Below are 15,946 nucleotides of genomic sequence, written 5' to 3'. Positions count from 1 at the left end.
TATTGACCTAGGCACCGGAAACAACAACAGCAAACTCAGCTCTGTCGACCCTGCAAAGTCCTCCTTACTAACATCTGGGGGCTTGTGCCAAAATTGGGAGAGCTGTCTCAGGCTAGTCAAGTAACAGCCTGACAGGCATACTCACAGAAAAATGCCTTACAGACAATGTAAGTTATGCCCATTTACTCTAATCTCATTTCCCTGAGCTGTCATTTATCATAATATAGTGTAGATAGCTTGTAGCGTTTAACATCAAACTTCATCCAAATTGTTTTTCTATTGTATTACCACAAAATACATCCATAAATAATACCAAAATAATAAATGGCTGACTGTAGGATAACTAGCAATGCAATACTAATTCTATCTGGCTTGCAGCTATTGCTCTGGAAATAATTCCTCCTTAGAGCAGAGTTCAGAGATTTGTTGTAAGGCATGGACTCCTGGGCTGAGAAAGAAAAGGTCCATGATGTTCTATGTAATTATCACCCCACATCACATCACATTCAGGCTTCTGACTCAGACACATGAATGATTTGAAATATAGCTTTGTGTTATTTTTATGATTTTGATGTTTACCCAGAATCTTCAATTCTGAAGTAAATTTCTTTTCTACCACAACTTAAAATGGATGCATATGCTTAATTGGTTGAAATGCAAAACACAGCAATTACACAGACATAAACAGACAAGGTGAACTGTTAATAATTTAACAGATATACAATTTTGGTCAGAGCAATTTTCTTTCTCTGCATCTCCAACTATTTCTTAATGTAGAAGCCACCACCCTGGCAATCCCTCAATACTTCACAAGAAGAATTTAATTTAAGGTATTACAAAATACATTTTAATGGGAAAGGAAAGGGCTTGCGTTTCTATAGCAATACATAATGACTAAATAATTTGTTTACAAGATGTTGAAAGTTATGATGGGTAATAGTGGCCAGCAGACCAGGAAAACACCCTTGGTTGTCATCAAAAAAATGCCATGGGATCTTTTACATCCACCTGAAACAGCAGTCAGACCTTGGTTTAACATCTCAACCAAAAGGCAGTTCAGAACTAGCTCCATCATGCAATGAAATGTCAGCCTGGATAACGTGCTCAAATCTCTAGAGTGGGGTTTGTACCCATGACCTTCTGACTTAGAGGCAAGAGTGTGCCACTAAGCCAAAGCTAATATCTAAAGAAACATATGTTTGCTCAATCACCTGTGTGAAACAGGAAGGAGCTTTTCAGTGTGATCCTGGCAGGCTATGACTGTTGGCCAACAGCTGAATGTATTTTTTTAATGATTTCCTTGGAAAATAATTGGCAGCAAAGAAATATTAAAACATAATATGAATTAAACACAGTGTAAACATTCTCATTGAGGCTAGATCCAATAGAGCCTGGTCTCTCAACTGTTATGAGAGAATGCCGTTGAGTTTTAAAATTGAAATGCATTGTCTGAACCCCAGAAGGATTTTACCTGTGGTTCAATGTGAACTTAAATTGGATACTGGCTAATGGAAAGCAGTGTTTTCATTTAACCGTTGGTGGCAGAACAAGGGTCAGCACTCTCTGAAAGCAAAACTTAAGAACAAGTTACAAAACTGGCCATGTGGGGGATGGGGAGGGGGGTGGGGGTGGGGAGGAGGTTGGAAAAGAAATATCAAAATGGAGGACAGAGTTCACGGTCTGAAGTTGTTGAACTCAGTATTAAGCTCAGAAGGCTGTAAAGTGCCTAATCCGAAGATGAAGTGCTGTTCTTCCAGTGGAGGAACAGCAGCCCATCTTCCGATGAGTTTCAGACCATGAACTCTGTCCTCCATTTTGATCATTCTTTCCCAACCTCTGCCCCCTACCACCCACAGGGCCAGTCTGTAACTTGTTCTTATGTTTTGCTTTCAGGGAGCGCTGACCCTTGTTCTGCTATTAACACATTCTGCTATCTGACCTTTATGCCACTATTAGCACCTGCCTTAGTCTTTAACACTATCATTACCACTCCCTTTGTCTTGTGTCCATGACATTTTTGTCAAATCCTCCCTGAGCTCCCACCTATCCCTGACCTACTTTGGTTCACCTACTCCACCCACTCTCAACAGTATAAAACCATCACATTTCTACCTCTCATCATCACTGAAGGAGAGTCATATGGACTTGAACTGTTAACTCTGTTTCTCTCTCCACAAATGCTGCCAGACCTGCTGAGTTTTTCTAGTATTTTCTGTTCTTAATTCATATTTCCAGCATCCTCAGTGTTTTACTTTACTTTAGCTAAAATTTAAATTGACTTACCTAGCCAGACTCGAAAATGCACAAATCTTCACTATGCATAGTAGGTGTACTCGACTGACCATCAGATGGGTCACCTAACACTGTCCCGTGCCAGGGGGCCCTTTTAAGTGCTGGCTACTACCTTGTTCAGGCTGGGTCACAGCTTGCAGCCTCAGAGACCGGCCATCCCATCCTCCAGCACTCGTTGGGTGGGATGACGGTCTGTAACCTGCCCTTGCCGATAATTCACGGCAATTGCCATATTATCGGAGGTGGAGCGATGGCGGGCCCAGAAGTCGGAATGCTGCTGACTTCCGGGTGTGGACCTCGCCGTTGGCGCACAGCCATATTATTCAGCCCCAGGTCTTTATATATAGCAAAAAGGACTTTTGTTAGTTTATTTTCTCGTCCTCTTTCAGAATTTAATCACTTGAATGCTTTAATTTACCTAAGGACATGAGTTCTTTGCATTTTTCACACTTGTCTGAAAGTTTCATGCACCCAGAAGAGTTCCGACGTATTTCACGGCAGATGAACTGATCCTGTCCTTCTGTTGAATTTGACCTGTTTTGTCCATCTATTAAACAAGGAATCAAAACATCAGTAAAAACAAAAGAGGGTTTCATGGGAAGTGTTGTCTAACTAAAGTTCTATACAAGTTTAACATTAACTTCTCTGCTTTTCAATTCTATCCCTCTAGAAATGAATCAGTCTTTTGTTTGCTTTTCTCAATTGCCTCATTAACATATATTACTGCTTTTAGTGATCTACCCACAGATCTCTGCTCCTCTACATCTTTTAGATGCTTACTTTCCAAGCAGTATGTTCCCTCCTTTTTATATATTCATTCATGGGATGCGGGTGTCACTGGCTAGGCCAAGCATTTATTACCCATCCCTAATTGCCCTTGAGAAGGTGGTGGTGAGCTGCCTTCTTGAATCGCTGCAATCCCTGTGGTGTAGGAACACCCATATGCTGTTAGGGAGGGAGTTCCAGGATTTTGACCCAGCAACAGTGACGGAACAGTGATACAATTTCAAGTCAAGATGGTGAGTGGCTTGGAGGGGAACTTCCAGGTGGTAGTGTTCCATTGCATCTGCTCCTCTTGTCCTTCTAGGTATTAGAGGTCACGGGTTTGGAAGGCGATATTGAAGGAGCTTTCGTCAGTTGCTGTGGTGCATCTTGTAGATGGTACACACTGCTGCCACTGTGTGTCCCGTGGTGAAGGGAGTGAAGGGATGGGTGTCAGTCAAGTTGGCTGCTTTGACCTGGATGGTGTCGAGCTTCTTGAGTGATGTGCAGCTGCGCTCATCCAGGCAAGTGAAGAGCGTTTCATCATACTCCTGACTCGTGCCTTGTAGATGGTTGACAGGCTTTGGAGAGTCAAGAGTGAGTTATTCTCTACAGGATTCCCAGCCTCTGACCTGCTCTTGTAGCCACAGTATTTATATGGCTGGTCCAGTTCAGTTTCTGGTAATGGTAACCCCCAGGATGTTCATAGTGTGGGATTCAGTGATGGTAATCCATTGAATGTCATGGGGAGTTGGTTAGGTTCTCCCTTACTGGAGATGATCATTGCCTGGCGCTTGTGTGGCAAGAGTGTTACTTTCCACTTATCAGCCCAAGCCTGAATATTGTCCAGGTCTTGCTGCGTATGAACATGGACTGCTTCAGTATCTGAGGAGTCGCGAATGGTGTTGAACATTGTGCAGTCATCAGCGAACATCCCCACCTCTGACTTTATAACGGAGGGAAGGTCATTGATGAAGCAGCTGAAGATGGTTGGGCCGAGGACACTCCCCTGAGGAACTCCTGCAGTGATGTCCTGGAGCTGAGATGATTGACCTCCAACAACCACAACCATCTTCCTTTGTGCTAGGTATGACTCCAACAAGCGAAGAGTTTTCCCCCTGATTCCCATGGACTTGCTAGGGCTCCTATATACCACACTCACTCAAATGCTGCCTTGATGTCAAGGGCAGTCACTCTCACCTCACCTCGGGAGTTCAGCTCTTTTGTCCATGTTTGGAGCAAGGCTGTAATGAGGTCAGGAGCTGAGTGACCCTGGCGGACTCTGAACTGAGCATCAGTGAGCAGGTTATTAATGAGTAAATGTTTCTTCTTGTAACCAAAATGCACACTTACTTATATTGAAGTTTGTTTGTCAATTACATGCCCATTCTGCAAGTTTATTAACGCCTTCCTGTATTTTATTGTAGTGCTTCTCTGTACTAATGACAACTGCCAAGTTGCTGACAGCCACAAATTTTGTAATTGTATTTCTGCTTCCATATTCCAAATTGTTTGTGTGAATGATGAACAGCAGTGGTCCCAGCACTGATCCTTCTGTCAACCTTTAATCTTTTTATTGTCTGTTTTCTGCTTCATAGCCATTACTATCCACTTTGCTACTTATTACCCGAGTTTACATATTTTCATAATAGTCACGATCTACTATGCTGTAGCTTATCAAAGGCTTTTTGGAAATCCAAATATGTTCTGTCTACTGCATTACTTTTAAATCCCTTTTCTGTTACTTCCTCAAAGAATCCAATAAGGTTGGTCATTGCCTTTTGGAATCTGCGCTCACTGTTCTTTGTTATATTTTCAGTTTCTTGGGCCAGGATTTTCCGATTGTCAGGCGGGCGGGCTCAGAAGCGGTCGGGAAGCCGACCACCGCCCGCGATCAGGCCCGGTCGTGATTTCTCTCTGGCTGACCAATTAACAGCCAGCCAGCATGAATCACGCTCTGCAGCGCTGCCAGGGCAGGGGAGGAAGGAATGCGAGCGCTGAAGTACGCGCATGTGTGCTTGGTGCACACAGTGAAAGCTCCCTGAAGCACAGAACTGCAGGAGTTCCTCAGGGTAGTGTCCTCGGCCCAACCATCTTCAGCTTCTTCATCAATGACCTTCCTTCCATCATAAGATCAGAAGTGGCGATGATCGCAGATAATTGCACAGTGTTCAGTACTATTTGCAACCCCTCAGATACTGAAGCAGTCCATATCCAAATGCAGTAAGACCTGGACAACATTAAGGGTTGGGCTGATAAGTGGCAAGTAACATTCGCACCATACAAGTGCCGGGCAATGACCATCTCCGACAAAGGAGAATCTAACCATCTCACCCTGACATTCAATGGCATTACCAATGTTAAATCGCTCATCATCAAAGTGCATCCTGGGGGTTACCATTGACCAGAAACTTAACTGGACTAGCCATATAAATACTGTGGCTACAAGAGCAGGTCAGAGGCTGGGAATTCTGCAGAGAGCAACTCACCTCCTGACTCCCCAAAGCCATCCACCATCTACAAAGCACAAGGAAGGAGTATGATGGAATACTCTCCACTTTCCTGGATGAGTGCAGCTCTACTCCATCCAGGACAAGACAACACACTTGATCGACACCCCATCCACCACCTTAAACGTTCAATCCCTCCGCCACTGGCACAAAGTGACAGCAGTGTGTACCATATACAAGATGCACTGCAGCAACTCACCTAATCTCCTTTGATAGCATCTTTCAAATCCATGACCTCCACCACCTAGAAGGAAAGGGCAGCAGATACATGAGAAAACCATCACCTGCAAGTTCTCCTTCAAGCCACTCACGATCCTGACTTGGGAATATATCGCCATTCCTTCACTGTCACTGGGTCAAAATCCTGGAACTTCCTAACAGCACTGTGGATGTACCCACCAGTGCAGTGGTTCAAGAAGGCAGCACATTACCACCTTCTCAAGGGCAATTAGGGATGGGCAATAAATGCTGGCCTAGTCAGCATATCCCAAGAAAGAACTAAAAAAAAAACTTACCTGCAGCAATAAGGGGACCAAGTCAACAAGTGTTAGATCATATGACTGCTGTTTCATGCACACTTGCACTTTAAGAGTGCTTCAAGCTCTATTTGGTTACAGTCAGGTCTGAATTTTGATGGTGTGCCAACAAAATCCCTGGTTGGGTTACACCCACACTTTTCTGTAGGTCATTTCTGATTGATTTGAAATGGTGTGAAACTTCTATATGACCCTTAAAAAAAATGGAAAGAGTTGGAGACTCCTCACACCAGGAGTTCCCACTTCTGAGGCTGACTCAGGATTCTGTGGAAAACAGTATAACCCTTTGAAATCCAGCAGGTGCCTTTAGATGCAGATGCTCCGACTGGACCATTTTCTGGTACTTAACAAGACCCCACAAATCCAGGAAAATCAGCCCTGTTCAACAGTTTATAGGCACTTTTATGACGACAAGGATTTGGCACAGTCCAACTTTCTAACTCCATTGAATGGTCATTAACTTGACAGTTGGCTAAGATGTATGGAATTGTAAGGTATCGTTCTTAAACTAATAGTGTAACAGGCCGCTCCCACACCCAGATATTTCTTACCTATATCGTGATACATTCCTCTATCTAATTCAACATCATGCATAATTTTGTGGAATTTTTCAAACATCCGCTGAGTCATATCGAAGAAAGAGGAAAGCATCCCATGACTGTCAAACATGGAAGATTTAAAGGGGGAAAGGGATGAATCTGGAAACAAAGAGAAGTGCTTCGGGAAAACTCCAAAGTTGCTGAAGGGATGATCAATCAATCTATCTGTTCCATCAAACGCCCTCATGCTTTCTCTGAACATTTCATCGATGTCTTCATACTGTTTTTCAACATGTTCAAATTGTTCACCCTGCTCTGCGTTCTTTTCAACCAGTGAGTCGAATTTATCCCCATTGACCCATACAGAAGCCAGTGGTGTTTCATTAAAGAACCTTTCTACCTGTTGAAAAAAGTAAGTAGTTTAGATTCCAAAGGTGAATGGTGAACAATTGTATGGTAGATTTACAGTAGGAGTTTATTGTTGATTCCCAACCTGCCTCTTATTTCAAAGAAACTGGCCTGCTAAATGAAAACATGAGGAGAATTCTATTCAGTTACTTTGGCACTTCCACCTGTTTTCAGCAAACCCACTGCTGACTTACAACCAAAACAATTGTGCAGACATGTACTCCACCGATTTATTTCTTACAACAAATAAATTATTCTGAATGTCAGAAAATTCTTATTTAGGGAAGATAATAAAATATTCATATAATTTACTCTCACTGTTAGCATGCTCACAGATGTTGCAATTGCATCAATCTTAAATAGAGACAGACCTAACAGGGTCCTGATAGTTCAACAGAAAGAGTTGCTAGGTGCTGAACCACATAGACCAGGAACAATATTTGGTATTAAGATCGAGAATTAGCTACTGCTCTTGCTACCGATAACTATCCAACCCTGGTCAGGAAGTTAATGTGTGTGTGTGTGTTTGTGTATGTGGGTGTTAGATGAGGGCAGGGTCAGTTGCGGCTGTCATGTTCTTTTCAGTCAAATTGCTTGCTGAAACCCTATGCTTAGGCTCACAAGTGAAGGAGGGCGAGCCACTTTAGTGAAATACAGGATTCGCAACTGGCAAAGCAGGTGGGCATAAACTATGGGGAAATAAGAGCAGTAGGAACAAAGCCAAATCCCAAAAATTGAAATCTTTTAACCTTACAATAGATTCTGTGGCATGCCGGAACACTATTCACATTTTAATGATTGAAAAACAACAGGATATTTCCCTCAATTTTCAATCAAAATCAGACAATAGTGGGATGCCAGTGAGCAGTGTTCCCTACACACGTAATGCATGAAGTCCTACATTCTCCAATTTTGCAACAATGCAATAAGCAGTGACAATACAGCTCCTAATAACACCATGAAATAATACCAATGAAGCATCTTTCAGTGAATTAAAAATATGACATTAATACATTTTGCTGTTCTCTAATCTTTTTCTCTTTAAAAGGAAGGTGATGAACTGCTGCAGTTACTCCAGACTGTAAATACTACAACCACAGTGTGTCAGTGCTGGAGGAAGTGCATACTGAGACCATAGTAAGAATGTCAATCAAATGAAATGCTCTGTCCTGGAAAAGGTTGAGTTTCCCTAGTGTAGCCGTAGCTGCACCTGTCTAGATTGATAACTATTTCTTCAATTTTCTGGCTTGATCTTGTAGCTTGTGAAGAGGTTTTGAAGGGCAGGAAGTGAGTCGCTCATTGCAAATTACAGAGCTACTGCCCTGTTCTTTAAGATTAAATTTCCAATCAATGGTGACTTCCAAAATATTGATGGTGGAGGACTCCATGTTGGAAATTTCATTGAAGGTCGGAAGAGATGATTAGGATTTTGGGGACATGAATGTTAGCCATCATCTGCAACCTGGTTATTGTCCAGGTCCCACTGCAGACTGCCATGAATACTTCAACATCAGAGGAGTTGTGAATGATGTTGAACATTTGGAATCATTGGGGAATAGTTCCATTCATGACCTTATGATGGAAGGATGCCTAGAAATGAAGCAGTTGAAAAAGTTTGGAATGAGGGCATGCCTATGACCCTCCAGCAGCATTGCCCGAAGGCTGCATCATCAGAAAGTATCCTTAACCTTGTCTGACTTGAAGCCTCCCGTCAATGTTAAGGATTTGGCTTTGTTCCTACTGCTCTTATTTCCCCACAGTTTATGCCCACCTGCCTTGCCAGTTGCGAATCCTGTATTTCACTAAAATGGCTAGCCCTCCTTCACATGTGAGCCTAAGCACAGGAGCACTGGTGGTAGCAGTTTCTCGTTTTGAGGATAACATCTATGCAGGGTCGCAGATTTCTGCCATGGGTCTTCCTGTGACTGAATAGGCAGATTCTTGACCATTTTTGGGCGCATGTGGCAGGATGTCCAACAAGGTAGTGGGATCCGGAGTGTAGGATTTGCTTCCTTTTCTTTCTTTCTCTGCTGCTGCTCTGCCTCGTCATTAAGACATTTGTCTCAAAGCGCGATGCAGCTTGATGGACAAATTATTGCCATTTTGAACAATTGGTAGCAAGTTCCTCCTAGGCGTGAATGCCAATGCAGCCATGTTTCAAGAAGAGTTTCAGAGTGTCTTTGAAGTGTTTTCTTTGTCCACCCTGGAACGTTGGCCATTTGAGAGTTGAAAAAACAGGCCCCGACACTTCTCAGCCATCCGGACACAGTGTCTGTTCACAATAGCATTATAAAGCAAAATATGACACCGAGCCACATAAAGAGAATTTGGTTTTAAGGAGTGTCTTAAAGGAGGGTGCAAGGTGGGGCGGGGGGTGAAGACATGAAGGGAGGGAATTCAAGAGCTTGGGACCTAGACAGCTGAAGTCATGGCCACCAGTGGTGAAGCAATTATAATTGCGAATACACAAGAGGCCAGAATTAGAGGAGTGCCGATATCTTAGGAGGGTTGTGAGGCCGGAGGAGAATTTGGAAACCAGGATGAGAATTTTAAGATCAAGATGTTTCTTGACCGGTAGCCAATGTAGGCTGATAGGGGAACAGGGTCTGCTGCAAATTAAGAAACGGATGGCAGAATTTTGGATGACCTCAAAGTTTATGAAAGGTAGAATGTGGGAGGCCAGGCGGGACTATCTTGGAATAGTCAAGTCTGGAGATAACAAAGATCGGGATGAGGGCTGCAGCAGCAGGTGAGCTGAGACAGGGGCAACGTTAGCGAGGTGAAAATAGTGATAGTGTAGTCATAGTGATTGCACAAGTATGAGGTTGGAAGCTTATCTTGGGATCAGATGTGACACCAAGGTTGCAAGCAGATTGGCTTAATCTCAGACCGTTGCCAGCGAAAGGGATGGAGTTGGTAGCCAGGGAATGGAGTTTGGAGCAGGGACCAAAAACAATGGCAAATGCTTTCCCAATATTTAATTAGAGAAAATTTCTGCTGATCCAGTACTGGACTTCGGATAATCAGTCTGATAAGTTAGCGACAGTGGAGGAGTCAAGAGAGGTGGTGATGAGGTAGAGCTGGGGATTGTCAGCACACATGTGAAAACTAACACTGTGCTACTTCAGAGATCACTAGGGCCAGGATTTTCTGACCCCGTTGTGGTGGGACCCGCTGCAGGAGATTTGGCAGCCCAGCCAAAAGTCTGTTGACTTTCGGTGGGATCGGATGATCCTGTCGGCAGACGGGGTTGGAAAATGCCGCTCTTGGGGTCAAACATGTGGTATGTGACTGGAGTCACAAATAGATCAGACTGGATAGTGTTTGCAAGCTCCCTTTTCTGAAGTACATTCGCGAACCAATTGGATTTTTAATGATAATCTGGCAGTTTTTCATGGCCATAAATGATTTGACAACAATTCAAGTTTGCAACTTGCCATGGTGGAATTTCAGTCCATGACCTCTGTGTTGTTAGCCATTACCACGATATTACTGTACCCCAACTACCCACCCAAATTTGGACTTCAGCAATCGTGTGAGGTCGGATAGGATTTAGTGAAAAAATGAAGTAGGGAACTGTGCATTCTGTTTTTGAAGCCTGAGGTCAGCAAGATTGACCATTATTCCTAAGACTTGTTCTCTTCAAGACTGGTGAAGCCATCCTTTTAAAATAAGAAGGGTGTTCCTGACATTGAGTGTGTGAGCTGGCCCTTTTGAGCATACCTATAATTACATCTTCGGAACGGATTGGAGGTTGAAATTGGAAGTGAGGTTTCTAATTACAAAAATAGAACTTCCTCATTATTAAGGATTTTACCACTTTGATGTGTGATCCTGGGGGCATAGGGGCCATGGGGAATTATGGAGGGGCATACCTTGGCGTGGTGGGGTGTGGCATAAGGAGGACCTTTTGCACTTACCTTCCAAAAGATCCCATCATGCAGACTATGTTTCACAACACCTGTGAGAGACCATGAACCGTGACTCATTGAAAAGCTGGCCCGGCTCCATGAAAATTGCGGAGGACTCAGACAAGCCTACCCTCCTCAATGGAGCTGGCTTTTGACCCAAACCAGCACCCTTAAAAGTTACTCCCGAAAATTGGAAACCCGGGGAATGGGGTCAGGAATCCCAGAATTGTGTCCTGGACGCCATTTTTTAAGGGCTCCCAAGCCTTCTCGACTTGGTGAAAATCTAGCCCTTAGTATTCACCCCTCAAGCCTTCAGCTTATCAATCCTTTCCTGATATGGATCCATTGTTATTGGTATGTGTTGTTAACCTGAGGATTAAGTAGATTTTATGGAGACAGCAACATGAAGTGGGCAAAGTCACTCAAATCAATGAAACGATTCACATCTCCAGTTAAGTTTCAGTTTCTTTCAAACAACAACTTGCATTTTAAATGTCCCAAGCCATTTAACAAGAGTGTTATCGATAAACATTTGATAAATAACAATAATTCTACAGGTTTCTTACTATATTACAGTGCTTACTTCTTTTTCAACTGCCCCAAAGCCTCTTCTGCAAACTCTTGAGTAGAATTGTGTGCACGTTTGCTTCAAGCATGGCTTGCAGTCTTCCCAGAGGGCCTCCTTTGACTGACATTGCTCAGCATCAGTCAGCTTTCTCTGAGCATCTTTAGCAGCTACCAGAGCTTCCTGGTTAACAGTTGAAAACAATCATTTAGCAGTATTGATATTGCACAGTTCATGTAAGATTAAGCTCAAGTACAATTATCTAATTATTCTTTACAGATGCTGCCTGACCTGCTGAGTATTTTCAGAATTTTCTGTCTTTATTTCAGATCTCCAGCATCTGCTTTTGTATCAAATTAATTTAATGCTTTTGAACATTTGAGGGATGGTAGCAGCAGGTGATTTTGTACATTTGACATCAGTGTAAGAATCTGGGATTTTCAGGTCACTTTACACAAGTTAGATGCAGGTTAAATCTTTCTTCCTTTAAATACACAAAGTGTATTAGCCCCAGTCTAAGGTGAGTGTCCCTTTGCTATCTATGTACCACTTTTTCAATTGCCACTTGATTCATACTTTTGCCTTTTCAAAATAAGGCCGTGCTCATTTGTAGGCTGCTACACTGTATTTTCATTCTTCCAAGGAAGTAGATTGAGATCTACTATCTAAATTTCAATTAAGACCTTTAAAAATATAAGAGGCATGAGAATGTCTCATTCCTGTCAGACTTGGCAACATTCAAACTAGAAATTCAGAGATGAAAAGGTATAGAAGCCATTGCTCCATTTGCCAGTCCTGGCTCTCTGAAAGAGCTATGCAATTAGACACACTCCCCTGCTCTTTACCTATAGCACTGCCCATCGCAATGGAAGACAGAAGTTAGGCATTAGATGCCCTACAGTGATGGAAAACTGGGTAGGAGCCAAAAATGCTTGGTCTCCGCTCAGAAGTCTTGTGGCTGCAAATTTGTGCTGGGGCTTAAGAGTAGACTTGTCCCAAAAATGGTTCCAATGACACAGAAGGCAGACCCAAAGGGAAAAGCTTTCCCACATTGAGAATTTCCTTGGTTCATGTTTCCTTTCTGTCCATAGAGCTGGATGAACCTGCCACTGGGTTTAGCTTGGAGGAGGTGCCGAGAATTCCAGGGCCAGGGTCACAGCATGGAAGATTCCAAAAATGCAGAATGCTTGGATTGTCCCCTTCTTTTAAAGCAGGGTCCTGAAGTGGCTATTGGGCTTTGAATTTCCCATATCTCCATCCCTATTTGGTAGCCAAGATATAACCATGCTGATTCATGTGCCCGATAGGTGTAAATGCATTGGCCTTGCTCTCACTCCAGATATACTGATAGGGATAGGAACAGAGGTCAATGGCACCCATTCTGCCACGCATATCTCAGTGGAGCAGGGCAAGGATTTTCAAGGCCAATATGTATATCAGGAAGTAGTGAAGCTTTTAAAATCTAAAGATTATAGGAGAAAGCAAAGGCAGATAAGAAAATAACTTTATAATTTTGAGGTCCTGAATGAGTTAAGAGTTTGATACCATGCTTGATTTCAAGCCTGATTTCAACAGCGTGTTGTTATAAGGAGTTGTTATAAGTGGGAGGAAAGACAAGAAGAATGGTTTACTTGAGACTGGAATTTAGAGGAGAAATTATGTTAGTAATATTGATAAATAGGAAAAATTGGTAATGCAGAGGTGGCGAAATGCTAAGGTAAGACAAGGGCTGCTGATCAAATGAAAAAATTTTCCTTTATCCACTCCAGGAGTGAAATGAAGTGCCAGAGGTGCTGCTCCAAATTTGGAAACAATATAGAATCTATGGAACATTTTCACTTTGAGTGTGGGCGGAATACTGTGAGCTTTAGATCGGCAGTCCATTATACCCCACACTGGACATGTCCAAAGTATAAACACCCCCTCAGTGTGGCTGAGAAGAAATACTTCACATAAAAAAGAGAAATTTCAGTTGCTTAGAGGCACTTTATAATGCAAGACATGCAGTTTGTGAGGCCAAGAATGTTCAAAGATTTAACGGCTCCATCTTAGTTCTTCATCAAAGAGATGATGGTTATATTTCAGTAGACAGAAAGCAATTGTGAGAATAAAATTAGTCTTTGCTTTGTTCAGAACGCTGGACTTTACAATATGATTATGTTTTAAAATGTCTCCTTTAAATTAAGGTAAAATTGAGAATTCCAGAAGCACAAAGATATGCCTATGTGATCTTGTTGCCAAAGGGGCGAAACTCAAACAGAGACCTATTGAAATCAAGTGACAGTTTTTGCACCTTGACCATGTAAATCAAAGAAAAAGGACTGCTCCTTTGAGTCAGAGAGAGGGAGAGAGAGACTAGGCAGATACTGTAGTGTGGAACAGCAAAGCAGCTACTGTAGTGATAAGCAGAGAAGGACTGTTTTTTGTTAACAACCAAGCAGGAAGCTTGTCATAGTTGGTTTTCTGTTCGAAAATGAAGAGAACAGAACCAACGAGATTTTTGGAGATTTGAGGAACAAGGAATCATCCAGGAGCACCTTACTAGCAAAAGACGGATCTGGAAGGCTCAAGCTAAGTGACATGACTTTCAAAGGACACTAGCATGCCAGGGAGAGCCATACTGGAGAGCCAGGAGTAATTTTAGACTTCTTCTTGTAATGCTACACGTCTGCCAGAAGTGGGGTGCACAGCGAAAAAGGCTGTAGGATGTATCTTGATTACATTAGTTAGTTAATCCGAAAGTACCTTTTCTTTAGTTTGGTGTCTTAGTTGCCTGTTAAGTAATGTGGGGTCTATGTTAATTTTAGTTGTTTGTTACAGTAAAGGTCTTAAAACATGAAATCTTATCCTTCAGTTATTTCCATTGGTTGCAAGGAAATTCATCTCTTTTAAAAAGCTATTGTTCTCCATGGGATTGTAACAGCTACTAGTATAAAACAGGTGATCATGAATCAGAAACCCATTTTACATGCTACCCAAATTTCTTTTCCATTGACTATGGGTATAAAACTGGTTATCACTATAAGCCCAATTCAAGCTGCTGCTGAAAACTCATTTCACCCACTGTATTTTTTAAGGAATTGAAAGAAACAAGAATATAGACTTCAGAATCAGTATGATATTAACATCACTTAAAATAAATGAGTTAATGCCAGTCACAAAATAATCTCCATCAGGAAGTTTAGGTTAAGATTATCTTTGTTTCACTGAAGGGTTTAGAATAGTGCTTCCCAAAATTTTTTCTGTTGTGACCCTATTTTAGTGCTTCATGCTTGTTGCAACCCCAGAGTAAAAATTGCAGGGAGGGGAGAGAGTTGTTGAGCTAGCTGAGGGTTAGAACAGCAGGCATACAGGAACAAAAAAAAACTAAGACACATGCTATTTTGCAGGTTCTGATGGTGTCAGTGACCGGGCCTCAGAGTTCATTTGATTATTTCGTTAGTTTATTTGAAAAATCACGCACATTTAAAGGGGTCTTGCAGCTAATCCCAGGACTGTCAAATCTTAACCTCAGCTCCACCGCCGCTATTGCTGCCGCAGGGCTCTTGATCCCATATCCGTGACCGCACTGGGGGTTGTGACCAACAGTTTGGGAACCTCTGGTTTAGAATGATTCAGCCATTGTGCTGCCTCTCAATGTGAACATTGAAAGTGCACAACCTCAAACGTTAAGAAATGAATGCACAGTGAAATCAACAACAAAAGACTGGATAGGGTTGAATATATTTACTTATTTGTAAAAAGCAAAAAACGGCTGATGTTGGGAAGCTGAAATTAAAGAAAATGCTGGAAACGCTCAGCATGTCTGGCAGCATCTGTGGACGGAGAAACAGAGATAATGTTTCAGTCTCTATTCATAGAAGATGCCAGACCTGCTAAGTGTTTCCAGCACTTTTTGTTTTTATTACTTATTTGTAACCTTTTCATATAGCCAATATCCCAATTTTCAAAACTCAAAGGGAGTGATTTCTCACAGGGGTTCATCTACTTGTCTGCCATAAGTTTGACTGACAAGCATTGGAAACAACAGCTTGCATTTATATAGCACCTCTCACATCATAAAATGTTCAAGGCACTTCACAAGATCATTATTACACAAAACGTGACACAGATTCTTAAACAAATTTTAGGTCAGGTGACTAAATGTTTGGTCAAAGAGATTTCAAGGACTGTCTTAAAGGAGAAAAGAAAGGTAGAGAGGTGGAGAACTTTATGGATGAATTCCACATTTTAGGACCTAGGCAGGTGAAGGAATGGCTGGTAGTGGCCAGATAAAATATACTGGATTGCACAAAAGGATGGAGTTGGAAGGGAGCAGGGCTGCAGGTAGTTTTTTTTTAGTCATTCACAGGATGTGGGCTTCACTGGCTAGGCCAGCATTTATTGCCCATCCCTAGTTTTCCTTGAAGTGGTGGTGAGCTAT

At 42.3% G+C, this 15,946-nt stretch overlaps 1 protein-coding gene across 4 annotated transcripts in view; it reads right to left on the bottom strand.

Annotated features, from left to right (window-relative positions):
- The window catches only part of clu (clusterin), a 42,788-nt gene that overhangs the window by 9,760 nt on the left and 17,082 nt on the right, over nt 1–15,946 (bottom strand). For all 4 annotated transcript variants that reach the window (XM_078542256.1, XM_078542254.1, XM_078542258.1 and 1 more), the window contains exons 4-6: nt 11,542–11,706; nt 6,652–7,039; nt 2,711–2,839 (exon numbers count right to left, since the gene is read on the bottom strand). In XM_078542256.1, coding sequence (XP_078398382.1) covers nt 2,711–2,839; nt 6,652–7,039; nt 11,542–11,706 — 682 coding nt within the window. The remainder of the gene's footprint in view (nt 1–2,710; nt 2,840–6,651; nt 7,040–11,541; nt 11,707–15,946) is intronic.

Source organism: Cetorhinus maximus, chromosome 5 (assembly GCF_964194155.1).
Source record: "Cetorhinus maximus chromosome 5, sCetMax3.hap1.1, whole genome shotgun sequence".
NCBI lineage: Eukaryota > Metazoa > Chordata > Chondrichthyes > Lamniformes > Cetorhinidae > Cetorhinus > Cetorhinus maximus.
The sequence above is the reverse complement of the archived record's forward strand: the minus strand, read 5'-3'. Positions and strand labels throughout refer to the sequence as shown.